Source organism: Eptesicus fuscus, chromosome 2, assembly GCF_027574615.1.
Source record: "Eptesicus fuscus isolate TK198812 chromosome 2, DD_ASM_mEF_20220401, whole genome shotgun sequence".
Classification (NCBI taxonomy): domain Eukaryota; kingdom Metazoa; phylum Chordata; class Mammalia; order Chiroptera; family Vespertilionidae; genus Eptesicus; species Eptesicus fuscus.
Genome location: NC_072474.1, coordinates 26,316,022 through 26,333,819, shown reverse-complemented (window position 1 = coordinate 26,333,819; position 17,798 = coordinate 26,316,022). Strand labels below are relative to the sequence as shown.

General features: G+C 40.7%; 1 protein-coding gene across 2 annotated transcripts; it reads left to right on the top strand.

Moving 5' to 3' along the window:
- The first annotated feature begins 5,843 nt into the window (after positions 1–5,843).
- MEIG1 (meiosis/spermiogenesis associated 1) lies at positions 5,844–14,947 on the top strand. 2 transcript variants are annotated; one of them, XM_028156622.2, is made up of 3 exons: positions 5,844–5,927; positions 10,348–10,514; positions 14,622–14,947. In XM_028156622.2, the coding sequence occupies exons 2-3, from the start codon at positions 10,377–10,379 to the stop codon at positions 14,748–14,750; spliced, it is 267 nt and encodes an 88-aa protein (XP_028012423.1). In that variant the 5' UTR covers positions 5,844–5,927; positions 10,348–10,376; the 3' UTR covers positions 14,751–14,947. The 2 variants fall into 2 exon arrangements, with proteins under 2 accessions (XP_028012423.1, XP_008147041.1); XM_008148819.3 differs by having other exon boundaries at positions 5,861–5,949.
- Positions 14,948–17,798: the final 2,851 nt, after the last annotated feature.

The window sequence follows — 17,798 nt, the reverse complement described above, 5'->3', positions numbered from 1 at the left end:
CATGGGGTGGTGGTGTGGGGGGCGGGGGGGCGGGGGGGGATGCAGAGCTTCTCTTGAAATCAGACTGTGCTCCTCTTCCTGCTTACCCACTGACAGCCTGAAACCGAGCTCAGTTTCCCTTCTTCTCTTCCCAGCATCAATGAAATAACCATGAGGATGGTATGAGAAAAAAATTGTATCTGACTCATGGTAGATTCAATAACTATTAATTCCCGCTTCTATTTATAACTCCAAACTGAGTAAATAAATACACGATCTCTGAGGATCACAACTCAGATGCATGTTCCTAGGGCAGATAGTAAAGATCCCAAGGATAGATTAGCTGCCAACCTCCCTCCCCTCTCCACCGCCCTTCTTATTTTTTGAAAGTTGTATTGTTGCAGAAGACCAGAGAAAAACCAAGCAAGACTTTTAGAGAAAAGGAGTTACACTGTTTATTTACGCTGGCAGACTCAGTGGAATAACTTCCCAAATATGAGTAAAGTAACCTGCAGAGGGCTTCTCTTTTATATCTTTCTGGTGTCTTTGTCCCTCAAATATAGTTTGTGCTTCTGGTCCTTTTCTCGGGGTTTGCAAGAAGACCACAGGTGTTGGGGGTCTCCAGACCATAACTGATCGTCTGGCCTAGTGCCAGTACTAATAACACCCCCTCCCTGGGGCTGTGCACTGCTCACACTTTATGGCCTCTGTGAAATGTGAGCATTTAGATAACAGGTTCTGCAAGACCAGTTTCTGGGAAAGAGGCAGTGACTTAATTATAGGTTATCAAGAATGTACACTGGGCTTGCTGGCACAGATTCAGACTGCTAGCCCCCAAATATCAGGGTTACATTGGAATTAGCCTTTTTAGCCTTCTCAGTGTAAAAGAAAAAGAAATGGTAAGGTGAGGGGGGGTGGTTTGGAAATTTTTAAGCATCAAAACCACTTTATAAAAAGACTTGTTAAAGTATTGATTCACCAAATAGTCACAATAGCATGTATTGTGCCCTTCCCAGCACATCTCACACACCACAATACTAATAATCACAACTTAAACACTTTTGACGCTCTGTTCATAGCACAGTGACAAGCCTTGCAGTGATTACATAGGTAACTGAGGTGTGCCTTCAAGTAGTTACCAATCTATTTAGAGACAACAAGTTTGCAGAACATGCTAAAGGAATGTTTCCACAGAGACAAAAAATAATATAGAAATAAATCCAGGAACAATTGAATTCTAACCAGGGGAATCAGGAATCAAAATGACACCCTCAGAGACTATCAACATGTTCCTGAAGCCATGCTACTCAGAGTTCTATTTAAATACAGATTCTCATTAAATGGTGTTTTGTTTTGTTTTTAAGGAGGAGAGAAAGAAGAAAAAGAATGGTGGTGGTGATAAAGAGGTATAGACACCATAATCACTAATCTGACTAAAGCACTCTGCTAGTATACTATCACCAACACCTTTGATTCAGTATAAGATGGTTTGTCTTAAATAAAAGAGGGCTATCCCTTTGGCTAGATTGTCTACACCTAAAGACAAATTCTGCAGTGAGCCTGGTAGCTGGAGACTCTAGTGTGTCTACCTCTGACAGAATTTGGAGCTCCTGGCAAGGCAGGTGAAGAAAATGCTCATATTCTTATTTGTTCACTTGATACTGAACTCAGGTTTGGCTGCCCACCACTTCAAAAGCCAATACTTGAGAGACAGGTGCTGGTGCAAGGTAAGACGGTTTATTCCAGTGCCATCAGCCTGAGAAGATAGTGGACTCCTGTCCTAAAGACAATCTTAACATTAGTGCAGGCAGCTGTTTTTGTAAGGGAGAGGGAAAGCAGGACAAAGAAATCAGGGGGTGGGAGGGAGTTCTCTATGAGTGAATCAGCACAGTCCATTCTGATGATTATCTCAACTGGACAAAAGGAAGAAAAGGAGGGAGGGAGGGAGGGAGAAAGAGAGGGAGGGGAGGAGGAAGGAGAGCTACCCAAAGTCCTGGAAAATAGTAAGTGTCCAATAAATATTAACTATTATTATTTACTGGGCATCCACTAAGTGCCAGGCACTGTACTTGAACCTGGAAGTACATACAACAATCAGCCATGGCATCCCAAGAGCTCACAGTCTGGCAGAAAAAGAACCTCATGGAAAAAAGTTTTACAGTACTTGAATGGAAGTGCGCTCAAGGTGTGGTATGGAGACCAAGGAGAAAACTCAGTTCTGCAAGAAGGAAGGGGCCATCAGAAAACCTGAGCAGAGAAAGTGAGTTAGAGTTCAGCATCCAGGCCCTAGAACAGTGGAAGTCCCTGGAATGAGCTTTCATTCAGTCTGGGCACTGAAAATAGTTCTTTTTAACCAAAGTGTTGGGCTCAAAAGAGGTGAAATAAGAGGGACTTAACAAAGGTAGTCAAGGCTAAACCAGATAAGAAGAGAATAGACCAGGAGGGCCTGTACACAAGCCAAAGACTTTAAACTTTAATTTGAGTGGCAGTAGGAAGCCTGGGTAGTTAGAAACAAGGGAGTGACGTGTTAGATTAGAGCAGTATTTCCCAAAGTGTGGACCCTACAAGAGCATCACCAACAGTATTTGGGAAACTGATGGAAATAAAAATTCTCTACCCCAGCCCAGACCTACTAAATCAGAAAGTCTGGGTATGGGGCTCTGCAATTTGTTTTAACACACCCTCCAGGAGATTCTGATAGACCCTAAAATTTAAGAACCACTGGAGTTGAGTTAGAAAGAAGATTTAGGCAATGTGGGGCAGGGAGTCTGGGTAGGAAGCTATCACAATACTCCAGGTGCGGGAAGCCACGCTTTCCCAATACTGTCATAAGAGTGCGCCAAGGAACGTGGGAGGCCGTTGGGCCTTGGGTGTTGGCACCATTGTTCTGTTGAGATAGTGGTGGCTGGAAGCAATTTCCTGACCTACTAGCCTCAAAGTAAATGTTTACTGAACCTTACTGATCTTTACTGATTTTTATTGACCTTAGAGACTCTGTCTGTTACCTGTTTGCTGTGCTTTACTGAGGGCAAGATGTGTATCTAAAATTGAATAAAAAGCCGACAAAGCCAGGTTTCGGTATGCCTCTCCAAGAGAGAGGTCTTCACCTGGCCGCCCAGGCCTTCTAAATTCATATTTCTTGTATAGTATTTTCATTTGTGCATCGGCTCCTCCTTCAGATCCTGAACCCTAGTCGTGCAGATTGCGGCATTCTGGAAGTGTAATGGTGTGGATTCACTGATTCACTCAACAAATAGTCCCTGACCATCTACTATGTGACAGGTACTGTTCTAGACACTAAAGATATAGCAGTGAACAAAGCAGAGAAATACCTCTGTGGTAATGAGTGCATATTCTAATGGAAATAAAACACCTATCATTTATGTAGTTCCACATGCTGTCCGAAATGGTTTATATTTATTATTTCATCCTTATAACAACTCCATTAGATAGGTACCGTTTTTGTCTTCACTTTACAGGTAAGAAAACGGCAGTTAAGTAACTTGCAGGAAGTTATGTTGCTAGTGTTAGGACCCAGATTCAAATCGAAGGTCATGACTTAGACACCATACTACTGGCCACCATGGCATACTGCTTCCACAGTGTCATAGTGGCATTGGTGGGGATGGTAGTGGTGGTGGTAAAACAGATTCATTTAATATGTATTGCTTTAGTTCCTACTGTGTAATAACTCCTGGCACTGTTCTAGGAGTTTCGTTAATAAAATCTCTGTCCTTTGATTTCAGAGAGGAAGGGAGAGGGAGAGAGAGATAGAAACATCAATGATGAGAGGAAATCATTGATCGGCTGCCTCCTGCATGCCCTCTCCTGGGAATTGAGCCCGAAACCCAGGCATGTGCCCTGACAGGGAATTCAACCTTGATCTCCTGATTCATAGGTTTGACACTCAACCACGGAGGCACACAGGCTGGGCTAAGATCTCTGTCATTATAAAGTTACATGCTAGTAGAAAATAAACAATAAAATTAGAAAACAAGCAATTTAAATAGTATATTAGATGACAATTGCTATGGAAAAAAGAAACACTAGAATATAGTAAGGAGGATAGAGAGCATGATGGAAGAGCAAATTAGAGAGACAGGGAAGGGCAAGTTGAAACATTAGCAAAGACTTGAAGATGAGGAAGTTAGCCAAAGGGATAATAGGAGGACGACCCTTCCAGGCAGAGGGAGCAGCTGCAAATAAGGCCCCCATGTGGGAACTGCTCTAAGCACAGCCAGGAGGCCATGGTGGCTAGAGAGGAGTGATCCAGGACTAGCGAGCAAGGAAGGAGGGATTGTGTACCAGTCTTGGTACAGGGCTTTGCTGGCCATGTAAAGACTCTGGTTTTTACTCCATAAAATGGAGACCATTACAGGATTGTGAGCAGAGGAGTGACCTAACCTGACTTATATTTTATTTGTTTGTTTGTTTTTGTTAATCCTCACCTGAGGTTATTTTTCCCATTGATTTTTAGAGTGAGTGGAAGGGAGGAAAGGAGGAGGAGGAAGGGAGAGAGAGAGCGAGAGAGAGAAACACTGATGTGAGAGACACATCGATTGGTTGTCTCCCTCACAAACCCTGACCGGGCCAGGGTTTGTACCTGCAATCCAATATGTGACCTGGACTGGGAATCGAACCTGAGGTGCTCAGGCCTATGTTCTAACCACTGTGCACACTGGCCATGGCCTGACTTATGTTTTAAACAAATCTCACTGATTGTTGTAGCGAGAATAGACTGGGTATCAAGAAAGAACTACTGAGGATTATTGCGATAACCAGAGGGGATAAAATGATGGTGGCTTGGACTTGGGTGGCAGCAGTAAAGCCAATATGTTTTTGCCCTGGTTGGAGCCTCATCCAGTGCACCCAAAGTCTATGCATTCAATTCCCAGTCAGGGCACATACCTAGGTTTTGGTTCCATCACCAGGCGCATACAGGAGGCAATCAAATGATGTTTCTCTCTCTCTCCTCTCCTCTCCTCTCCTCTCCTCTCCTCTCCTCTCCTCTCCTCTCCTCTCCTCTCCTCTCCTCTCCTCTCCTCTCCTCTCCTCTCTTCTCTTTCCTCCTCCTCCTCTCCTCTTCTTCTTCTTCTTCTTCTTCTTCTTCTTCTTCTTCTTCTTCTTCTTCTTCTCTCTCCCTCTCTCTCTCTCTCTCAAATAAATAAACATATTCTCTGGTAAGGATAAAAAAACAAAAGGGTCAGCAAGCTTTGCTGATGGATGGATATGGAGGGTAAGAGAAAGAGTGAACTCTGGGAGGCATCTACTGAAAGGGGAAGACTGTGCAAGGAGCTGGTGTGGGGGCGTCTAGAGGGGGTTGTTTTGGACAATTAAGTGGATTGGGATATACAAATCTAGAGTTCAGAGAGAGAGATCTGGAAATCTGAGGAAATAAATTTGGAAGATGTGAGTAAACGGATTATTTTAAATGTAATAATGAAGGTAATGTCAGGAAAAAATAAAGCTGTAGGTGTCTTTTATTGTAGGTTTACTAATTGTCAAGAATTATGCAGGATCCTGTGGATTTGGTTCATTTAATCCCAATACAATGAGAAGGGAGGTAGGACAGACGCGAGACATTTACTATCAGGGACAGAATCACCAACAGTCTCTGCTCTCCGAGCCAGTTTTACAAGGAATTCTGTCTGGGTTTGAAGACCAGCAAATAACACTTTTCACCCTCCACCCCTTCTTGGGGTGCAGCCCTTTCAAGGGTCCCTCGCACTCTGGGATCCACCTCAGTGCTTCCTCTCAAGGACTGCAGCCCCCGCCCAAGCCGTGCGCTTGCGCGCTGCGACTTGTTTGCGGGGGGCGGGACTTGGGTGGCCGCGCTCCGCTCGTTGCTAGGAGACGCAGGGGCCTCCTAAACCAAGGCGGTCGGCTGCCCAGCCCACTGATCCCGAGTGGGGACCACAGGCACCTCCGCGCTCTCCTGCGAGCTCCAGGTGGGGCGCCCAGCCTCTCCAGGTCGGCCCCGGAAGGGTAACCGCGGAGGGCCGGGCCGGGGCGGGTGAAGGCGGGGCTGAGGGACCGTCTCGCCGGTCCCGCCTCTGCGCTCCGCGGGGATCCTCCCGCCCCGCCGCCCCGCCGCCCCGCTCCAAGCCCGGCTCCGCCCCTTCCGTTTCTGCGCTCCGCGTCCGTTTGGGGACTCGTCCTGGTGGCTTCTGTGTGGATGTTACCTCGCGTTTGATCTCCTGAGTTTCGGATTCTGATTCTCCATAGTTTCCCAGCTGCCCTCACGCCCTTCACTTTAGGGGCCTCCGTTCAGGACTCCTCCCAAGGGCCAGTCCCTGGATCCCCAGTTTAGAGAGCCTCTTCCATCCCCGTGGGCAGTCTGAAGCTCTCCCCGCCCTATTCTACTTCTATTCTACTTCCTTCTCTTTTTCCATTCACAGGTGTTAGGGGTGCATCGTGGTGTAAAAGCTTTTCCTGTAGACTCCTGATCACTTTCCTTATGTTTCATAAATGTTACCCCTGATAAATTTCTTTTCAGAGGACCGGAACAGATACAGACACACAAAATACAGTAGTCCTTACCCCCCTCACCGCCCCCCCCCCCCCCCCCCCGCCAGCCCCCTTATCCGCAGTTTTGCTTTCCGTGGTTTCAGTTACCTACAGTTAACCATGGTCTGCAAATATTACGTGGAAAATTCCAGAACAAACAATTCATAAGCTTCAAATTGCATGCCAATCTGAGAAGCGTGATAAAATCTTTTGCCTGCCTGCTCCATCCCAGCCAGAACATAAATCATCCCTTTGTCCAGTGTCTCCACGCTATGTGCTCCCTGCCCCTTAGTCATTTACTAGCCCTCTGGGTTATCAGGTCGGTAATGCAACAGAACCAGAGAGAGAGAAAGAGAGATCACATTCACATAACTTTGATTATAGTAGATTATTATAACTTTTCCATTTTATTATTAGTTGTTAATCTTTTACTATGCCTAATTTATAAATTAAACTTTATCATAGGTAGCTATGTATAGGAGAAAACATGTATATATATAAAAGGCTAATATGCAAAGTGTACCCTTGGGAGTTCCACCAGGAGACTGGGAGTTCGACACCAGGGGGCACTGCAGAATGAAGGAAGGCTCCGGCCAGCCTGGTCATTGGCCAGGCCTAGGGACCCCACCTGTGCACGAATTTTATGCACCGGGCCTCCAGTAGTATATATAGGTTTTAGTACTATCTAGTTTTCAGGCAGCCACTGGGGGTCTGGGAAGTATCCCCCATGGATAATGGGGGACAACTGCATACAGAATGTGGTAACTATTTTTTTTCTGGTGGTATTCATATTTATTTATTTTTCTTTTTACTTTTTGACCCCCTTCACCCATTACATAAAAATGTAGCATTTTTATATGTATAGTTGACATGATTGTTTTGTTTGAAAGTGACAAAAGGTTACATAGGTGAATAGACAATTACATAAACTAGAGGTTAATATTTGAATTTCACATATTTGAAATTTGAGTGAATATGAGTAAAGCAAACATGACTTGGGTAAAGCAAAAATTAAGATTGTACCACTACTCTTAGAAAAAGTGTTTCATCTGTAAAAGAAATATAAGTAATACAGCCACTAAATTCATATAAAAACATGACTAGTTTTGAAAATGTATTTAACGTAGTGAATTAGCACCTTTTTTTCCTTTCATGTTTCTTAGTACCCTTTTTCCTATGGCATATATATATATATATATATATATATATATATATTCATATATGTTAATGGATTATTGGTCTGTGCCATGTGTCCAATTCACTTGTTGGTCTTATCTGTCTAGTATGTTGTGCAGCAATGACACAGTGAACCTCACATTCAAATAAATAGAATTGAAGGACAAGAGTTTCACTGAAATATGGTTTATATATTATTTTGTAGGTATTCCAAATTTTATATAAATTTATACAGCAATATAACATTGTATTGCCTTAAAATGCAACATGAGCCTGAACCTAATTAATACAGATCAAATATTTTAAAAATATCAAATTTATCATTACCTTAATTTTCTTTGGTCTAGTCAATATATATGTTGGTATGCATATTGCAAAAAATGGAAAAAACAACACTAATGATATATCCACTTAGGTAGTTGCTACCTTGATCAGAGTAAGAACTGTATGACTCCGATGACTTCATTTCAATTCATTTTAATCTGGAGCTAAGTCCAAACAACTTTAAAGTGTTAAATAAGTAATGTAACAAAAATCGACAGGAGGTAGGAGGAAGTATAAGACCAATTTCCTTATTGTTGATAGACAAAAGTGGAACAGTATTTGTGTGTGATTTATACATGGAGTTCAAACAAATTACTCAGCCTTCATTATGTTTTTTATTAACCATTGAGGGAATTTTAGGCTCCATCTTTTATATCAAAGAAACATTTATCTGAAATTTAGCAATTCTGTCAATTTTATTTCCATGTCCTATCCCCCTCTCCCCATTAAATCCAGATAAAGCTAAATTTATTACACATGTAAAAGCATTTATTATAAGACTCCTTTTAATAAAGTTTAAAAAATGTAATCTTTATTGTTGAGAGTATTACAGATGCCTCCCTTCCCGCGCCCCATAGTCCCCTTTCACTGGTTCCTGCCCCACCCCAAGCCCTTACCACCCTATTGTCTGTGTCCATAGGTAAAACATATATGCACATAAGATCTTTGGTTAATCTCCTTTCGCACCCCTTCACCCCTTCCCTCTGAGATTCGTCAGTCTGTTCCATATTTCCATGCCTCTGGTTCTGTTTTATTTCTCAGTTTATTTTATTCATTAGATTTCTGGTTTGCTTATTTTGAGTTTTAGATTCAATTCTTGATAGATATGTATTTATTGCCATTTTTTATTCATATTTCTTCTTCTTCATCTTCATCTTCCTCTTTCTCTTCTAAAAGAATACCCTTCAACATTTCATGTAATACTAGTTTGGTGGTGATGAACTGCTTTAGCTTTTTCTTATCTGGGAAGCTCTTTATCTGGCCTTCAATTCTAAATGATAGCTTTGCTGGGTAGAGTAATCTTGGTTGTAGGTCCTTCCTATTCATCACTTTGAATATTTCTTGCCAATCCTTTCTGGCCTGCAAAGTTTCTGTTGTGAAATTAGCTGAGAGTCATATGGGCATTCCCTTGTAGGTAACTACTGCTTTTCTCTTGCAGCTTTTAAGATTCTCTCTTTGTCTTTAACCTTTGGCATTTTAATTATGATGTGTTTTGGTGTGGGCCTCTTTGGATTCCTCTTGTTTGGGACTCTCTGACTCTGTGCTTCCTGGACTTATAAGACTATTTCTTTCACAGGTAGGGGAAATTTTCTGTCATTATTTCTTCAAATAGGTTTTCAATATTGTGCTCTCTCTCTTCTCCTTCTGGCACCCCCATAATTCTGATGTTGGTATGCTTGAAGTTGTCCCAGAGGCTTCTTACACTGTCTTCATATTTTTGAATTCTTTTTTTTTTTTTTTTTTTTGCTCTTCTGATTGGATGCTTTTTGCTTCCTCATATTCCAAATCACTGATTTTATTCTTAGAATCCTCTACTGTTTAATCCCTATAAATTGTTCTTTATTTCAGTTAGTGTATGCTTAATTTCTTACTGGACCTTCTTCATGTCTTTGACATTCATTCTAAGATCCTTGAAAGTCTCATTAAGTCCCTTGATACGCATTAAGATCCTTGAGCAACCTTATAACCATTGTTTTGAACTCTGTATCCAGTAGTCTGCTTACTTCCATTTCTTTCATTTGTGACATGTTTCTTTGTCTTCGCATTTTGGCTGCTTCCCTGTGTTTAATTCTATGTATTAGGTAGAGCTGTTATGTCTCCTGAAATTGGTAGAGTGGCCTTCTATATTAGGTGTCGTGTAGGGCCAGTGGCTCAGCCTCCCCAGTCACCTGAGATGGGCACTCTTGGTGTGCCACTGTGTGGGCTCTGTGCCCAGTCTTTATTGTAGTTGAGCCTTGATTGCTGTTGGCATCACTGGGAGAAATTGACCTCCAGGCCAATTGGCTGTGAGGACCAGCTGTGACTATAGTGGAAGAGCTGTTGTGGTGACATTGGTTAATAAATTATTGGGGTGACATTGGTTAATAAATTATACAGGTTTCAAGTGTACAATTCTATAATACATTATATTGCATCATGAGTTCACCACCCAAAGTCAAGTCTTCTTCTATTACCTTTTATCTCCCTTTTACCTTCTCCTACCTTCCCCCACTCCTCTTCCAACTCTGGCAATCACCATATTGTTGTCTGTGGGATTCTGGACTCTTAATTATTTTTAAATGCTAACTTTGTTCATTCTTAAAGGGACTTTCAAATTGTCACTATTATGTCAGCAATTAATTTTGTCTTAACATCTTTCAGAATTAATTGGCAATAAGATCTCTGTAGCCATGGCTAGTTCTGAAATGAAACCCAAATCAATAAGTCGTGCCAAAAAATGGTCAGAAGAGATTGAAAATCTGTACAGATTTCAACAAGCAGGATATCGGGATGAAATTGAATATAAACAAGTAAAACAAGTTTCTGTGGTAAGTTTTATTCCTTATAAATCTGAGCTCAAAATGAGTTTGTTCAATGGTGAAAGTTTTAAAATAAAACAAAAAACTAGAGGATAACTGAAAGGAAATTCTTCTTCAGCTCTCTCATTTTATTGAAGACTAAGGCCCCAAAAAGTGATTTTTAGGCAGAAAGAGGAAAGAGGTGGTCCATCAGCATGGAAATATTAAGAAATTTCTAGCTTTTATTGAAAAACTATACTCTGCTAAATGCCAGTTTCATTTTAATTTTGAACACGAATTGTAAAGGGGTTAAATTCTGTTTATTATGAGGATTATAGGTGACAAAAAACCATTAGAGAACAAGTCCTGACTTTGGTAGTGCTTTCTAGGTTCTCTTGAGGGATTAGAGACATGACTTTGCTTTTCATAGACTAGATTAAAATCTAGACATGGCACCAGTTTATAATGGGGTTTTAAAAAATTCATTCATTCTACTGGATACTAGGAGACAGGGTTTTAAAGAATATGATATATAGTATTCATAAATGTGTTTTAATGCTCAGACTTGGGTTTACAACAAAGTATTTATTATTTAACTTTTTTATTATTTAATAATTTATTATTTAATTTATTATCTAATTTTTTTTAGTATAACTCTTCATTTTTTAGAGACTAATTCACATGTGTGTTTTTCAGCTCTCTATATTTTCTTTTTCTTTTGGTCTTTGCTTAATACTTCCTTTAAAAGTAGATAGTAAAGAAATGGAAGGCATTACAGAGCTAACATATACTAGACCCATTAATTTAATGCACATTAATTTGAAAGGTATTAGTAGGGCTGGTGAGAAACGAAGTTATAAACACTGATCAAATTAATATTTGATGACTGTGATTTTCATATCCAGTCTTCCCTCAGTGTCCCAGGGTATTGGTTTCAGGATCCCTGTGGATACCAAAATCCATGGGTGCTCAAGTCCCTTATGTAAAACTAGAGGCCCGGTACATGGGATTCATGCACTGGTGAGGGGCATGGCCTGAGGGGATTGGCCTGCTGTGGGAGCACTGTTCATCCCGGTCAGCTGAGCACTGCTCCCACTGTGGGAGCACACTGACCACCAGGGGACAGCTCCTACGTTGAGCATCTGCCCTCTGGTGGTCAGTGCGTGTCATAACGACTGGTCAACTGGTTGTTCTGGTCATTCCACCGGTCGGTCGCTGGGCTTTTATTACATAGAATGGAATAGTATTGCATATTATCTATATTTTCAGATAGGCTATAGCAGGGTATACCTATACATTACTTCATTTGTGTGGATTCAGTGTAGTGCTTGGCATATGGCAAATTTAAGTTTTGCTTTTGGGAACTTTCTGAGATCATTTTTTCCAACATTTTCAATGAGCGATGAGTTGAAACTGCAGATCCAAAACCCACAGATACAGAGGGCTAACTGTATCAGTATTCTGACATCTGTTACCAAAAGGTATTCTTTATTACTGTATTATCTATGGATTTTAGACAGATAAAAGACAAGCATGAATATTTTAATGCTGTCCAAAAATAAGCTTCATACCTTGCCTTAAGATTGGGATGCCCCTTAAAGGTATATAAGACCCAGGATCATAGAGATGATGTGATCATATAGGCACAGCTGCACCTATTACCACCCCCACCCCCCGCCACACACACAGTACTGTTGTAATTGAGGTAAAATCAGATTTAAGAGGACAATAAGAACATCCTTAAAGTGGAATTTCCCAAAAGCACCTGAGAAGAGTGTGTGTGTGTGTGTGTGTGTGTGTGTGTGTGTGTGTGATGAAGGAAAGAACAACCCTATTCACTGTATGACTTTACAGTTATGGAGAGGTTTTGCATTTCACTTCAGTAGTATATGTTTATTGGGTACCTACCACGTGCAAATTTCTGTGCCAAGTGCTTTAGGAAATAAAAAATATAAGCACTTGCCTTGCCTGTCCTAAATAAATTCGGTGGGCCAGTGGGAAGACTACAGGATTTGCAATCGGTCTGTTCAAGAGTTGCAGCCTGGCTCTCCCCGTCACTAGCTGGGCAGTCCCACACAAGGCTTTTAACTTCACTGAGCTCAACTGCAAAATGGTGATGGCAGGGCCTCCAACAGAAAATTGTCACAGGAATGAAATGAAGGCATGTGTTTGAACTGCCTGACATTGCAGTGCTCAATGATAATTTGTTGAGTGAATAAATAGTGTTTAATGAATGATAACATTTATTATTCTTATATCTTGAAAAAGATTGAGAATGACAAAAGCAATAAAACCTTATATGTCAAAATATATAGGGTATTCCAAAAAATGTATACACACACTGCAAATAATTATAAAGGCAGTGTCTATTAAATACATTTCATTTTCAAAATTGAGCTATCAGCTGTTAAAGTGTGTATACATTTTTTTTGTGACACCCTGTATGCCTTAAAAGAAGCAGCACAGGAATCCAGAGGATGATAAATATCACTTCCTTTGGGGACTTTCTTCCCCAAAGGCTTTATGCCCCCCCCCCCCCCCGTGAGGCATTTGCTGTGGGCCTTAAAGGATGGATAGGGTGGTGACTGAAGACTTGCCTGGATTGGCATGTACCAGCAGTCTAAAGGGCATGAGTGAAGTTCCTTGTCCTGACATCAGGCACTCACCCTTATGGGCAATATCAGTGCTACTGCTCTCCTGGCCCCAGCCAAAGGGGAGTTGGGCTTGAGGACCTTATCTCTCCACTCCATATACTCTCAGGATGAAGATTTCCTAGATTGAATGGGAGTGATTACGTGAAAAGCTAAGAAGAACAAATGATGAAATAGCAAAGATGTTGCTAAGTGCAGAACCAATATAGTTGTTTGGAGGCCTTTTGTTCCATAGGAAGTAGCTGTGGATGTTCTGTAGAAGCAGCAGTTGTACGTACTGTTTCTTCACTACATGAGATGATTTTGAAGACCCTAGTAAATGAACAAGAACCTGCTACTGGTCCCACGAGGAAGAGGGCTGTATGTGGTGACTTGAGAACACCTTCCTTTCACTGCTGAGGACAATAGGAGATACAAAACACAGGCCTGACCTAAGTGATAGAATTTATGACTTTTTTTCTATAGTGTATATGTCAGAGAGCCTGCTGAGGTTTTTCAGATATGCTGCCTCCTATTTTTGCTACTTCACAAATAAATGAGACAACAGAAGAAAATGAAAATGCACTGTTCAACATAAACGATGTGTATTCCTTCATATTCATATTCCCATTGAAAATGATGATTTATAAGAGGGGACTATGAGAAGTGAAGCTGCCTGTACAGATGGTGTTGAAGGACAGGGTTTTGTTTTCTAAACCATGAAACCTGAATAACAGACTTTTGGCAATGAGAGCACATCTCTCAAAATCCAGAAAAAAACAAAACATACCTAACACACACAGAAACACACTGACCTGATTAAGGGGGGCATAACATGAATTTGCAGAGGAATGGGAGAAAAATGTCCATACTGAATCAGGCCAAACCATACAGTAAGCCAAGCAATAGGACATACTTGAAAGAATAGTGGGGGAAGGTAAGAAAGACTATATTCATAGTCCAATTTCTATTAAAAATTGAGTTTCAAGGTAAACTCAATTGAGCTTCAAGTAAACTTGAAATATAGATGTGAGGAAATACACCCGGCCCTTTAAATATATGAAGTCTAGCTGTTTCCTTTAGTCACTTGCACCATCAACAGTCAGCTCTAGGTGCTTTCAGAATGGGGTCTGGGCTTAGCCCTAATCCCTCCTGGGTGTTACTTTTAGAAATTAAGAAGTAATAATGTTTGAAATCATTTTTAAACATATGGATAAAGTTTAGAGTATTTAAAAAATTTTTTTTTCCTATCTTGGCAACTGAGTAGAAATTTAAATCTAGAAATTGGAATCTAGAGAGCACCAAATTAGTTATTTTGCTGTAAAAAAATATTACTTAAGATGTGTTTTGGGGTGTGTGTAACACTGTCTAAGAGGTCAAGTATTTTAAAACTTAATTCTATACTTTAACTTTTTATGTGAGTTATACTTTTAACTATTTGGTAGTAAAATATTATATAAAATAAACCTGGCATGACAATATTTGTATTCTGGTTTTTGATGTGTAGGTAGATCGTTGGCCAGAGACAGGATATGTGAAGAAACTTCAGAGAAGGGACAATACTTTCTATTACTACAACAAACAAAGGGAATGTGAGGACAAGGAAGTCCACAAAGTGAAAATTTATGCTTACTAGGCCTCTGTTCTTTGTGTTACTTATCATCATCTTTTAGTATTTCATTGTTTCATTCTGCATCATGTAAATGTCAATTTACAAAAGAATTCAAGATGCAGACTTCAACCGAATGTTCTGAAGCACAGAAGCCATGAAACTTGGTATCTGTTAATCATCCTATTCTGTTCTAAAATATAACTGCAGAAGCATTAAAATTGTGCCTGTCTTGGTTCTGTTCTTTTGATTATTTTAACTGTGGAAAAATAGCCCCATTGGAAACAATTCCACTGGTTAGGCTTATTATGTATAGGTTACTGCTCTACCCTCACATCCTTCAGCCTTTACCACTTTCTAAGACCATCACTTTAAATGGCCAGATCTGCATTTTGCAGGCTGAGGAATCCTTTCTCTTGCCTCAGGAATCCTTTACCTCTTGCTGAGTAGACCAAAAATGTCAAGAGATGATGGCCTCTGGGAGCAACCTTCAGCCAATGACTGATGGGGAGGAGATGGCTAAATGCCCAGCAACCTAACACCTCGGCAGGAATCCATCTCAAGTGTTTGTTTTATACTGGCACCCCATTTCCCCAGCAGAAATAAGCTTCAGTCACCTGCAGCTGTATCTGACTTGATCAAGTGGGATCTATTTTTAAGATGCAAGGCTGGTTCAATATTTACAAGTCAATTAATATGATACAACACATAAACAAAATGAAGGGTAAAAATTATATCAATACATGCAGAAAAAGCATTTGAAAAAAATCAATTTATGATAAAATACCTTCAGCAAAGAGGGATAAGGGAACATACCTCAACATAATAAAGGCCATATATGACAGACAAACAGCTATCACCATTCTCAATGATAAAAAGCTGAAAGTTTTTTCTTTAAGATTAGGAGTAGGACAATGATTTCCACTTTTACCCCTCTTATTCAACATAGTACTCAAAGTCCTAGCCATAGCAATAATATATATATATATATATATATATATATATATATATATATATATGGCATCCAAATTAGAAAGAAAGATGTAAAAATTGTCAGTTTTTGTAGATGACATGATACCATAGAGGGTGGTGCAAAAGTAGGAAGACATCAGGTTCAAGCTGGTGACTCTAAGAGCCCCTACCCAACTCGAGCAAGAGTAAAAACATCTCATACACTCCCCAAATCTGGGAATTTCTTCTGGCTCCACTTCCTACTTTTTGCTTTGAATTATCTCCCTCTCCCCTGGACTTTTTTTTGTTGTTAAGAGAGAGAGGGAAAAAAATCATCGATGTGAAAGAGAATCATCGATAGGTTGCCTCCCATATGCACCCTGACTGGGGATTGAACCTGCAACCTAGGTATGTGCCCTGACTGGGAATCGAACCCGAAACCCTTTTGGTGTACAGTGACAACATTCTAATCAATGGAGACACTGGCCAGGGCTCTCCTGGATTTGAACCCACATTCTTCATCTCTGCATTGATAACTTTTTTGGATTGTGAGTCTGACTCTTTAATTCAGAGCATCATTTCTGCTGCTTAGATTGGCCCATGGCTCCATGCACTGCAGCCTAAGAGCTGAGACTGCCCCAAACTGTGAATGTTACCAGGTTCTCTGATACCATGACTGAGCCCAGGCCTTACATGTCCAGGGGGAGGAAAGGGGACTAAACATTAAGCCCATGGCATGTAAGTTCATGCTGTTTAAGAGATGGGAAACACTGGTAGACCCTGTCATGCTAATTTTATGCTCAGCTATGGAGTTCCCAGATATTTGGTCAAACTTTATTCTGGTGTGTCTGAGAGGGCGTTTTTGGATGAGATTAACATGTGACATGGTAGACCGAGTAAAGCAGATTGCCCTCCCTAAAGTGGGTGAGCCTTGTCCAATCACTTGAAGGCCTAACTGGAACAAAAAGACTTCCCTCCTGTGAGGAAGGGGGAACTCCTGCCTGATTTCTTGAGCTGGCCCATCAGTTTTCTCCTGTCTTCAGAGTGGAACTCACTCAGCTTTGCTGACTGCAGATCTTGGGTCCTGTCAGCCTCCATCAATGCCTGAGCCAATTCCTTATAGGAAATTCCTTATCTCCGGTTGGTTCTTTTTTCTGGAGAACCCCAAATAATACAACCCTCCTGGATACCACAACCTAGTTAAGATAAAGTAAATTCATGATGAAATGAGTAACAGGGCCCAGTAGCATGAAGAGAAAAAACATGAATTTTATAGACTAGAGAAATTAGGGAAAGCTTTTTGGAAAGTTTGGGACATGGGCTGAATTTTGAACAGATCAGAACTAGCCATAGGTGCAGAACTTCCTAGGACTTACCAAGTAAATCTTAAATTGGGTTGGGTGGTCCCTTGGAGGGCAGAATAATGGCTCGTTCATGTTGGTCCCAGTCTTCCTTCTTTGCTTAACTTGGCATCACTTCAGAGGAAGCCTTTCCTCATTTTCTCCAACTCCTTCCCTTGACATGTTCTCACAGCCCTTATTTTATTTCAGCACTTTATCACACTCTGTTTTAAAAGTCTATTTTCTTATGTTCCCTGCCTCCCTACCGGACTGAGTTCATGGACGTAGAAGCCTACAGTGTTTATCTGTCATTGCATCTCTTAGCACCATAGTTCTAGTATGGATGGGTAGGTAGATAAATAAATGAGTAATAGAAATAATAACAAACTAGTAATAATATTACCTATTACTAATGAGTAACAAAATATAATTCTACTAGAGGTCTGGTGCATGAATTCATGCACAGGTTGGGGCTGGCCGGCCGGCCCTGATCGGGGCCAATCAGGCTGGACTGACCAGGGGGAGGGGCCATGGGCAGTTGGCTATCCCCATCCCCTGGTTGAACTCTGGGTTGAGGGGATAATTTGCTTATTAGCCTTTTATTATATAGGATTATTAAAACTTTGATAGGACCCTATGAAATAAAGGTAGAAATAATTTATTACCAGAACAAATTGGATACATTGGAAAATAGAATCCAAGTGAATTCCAAAATGGAAACATTGGATAAATATCTTTTCTTTCTCTTCTTTTCATTTGAAAGTGATACATACTTATTAAAGAA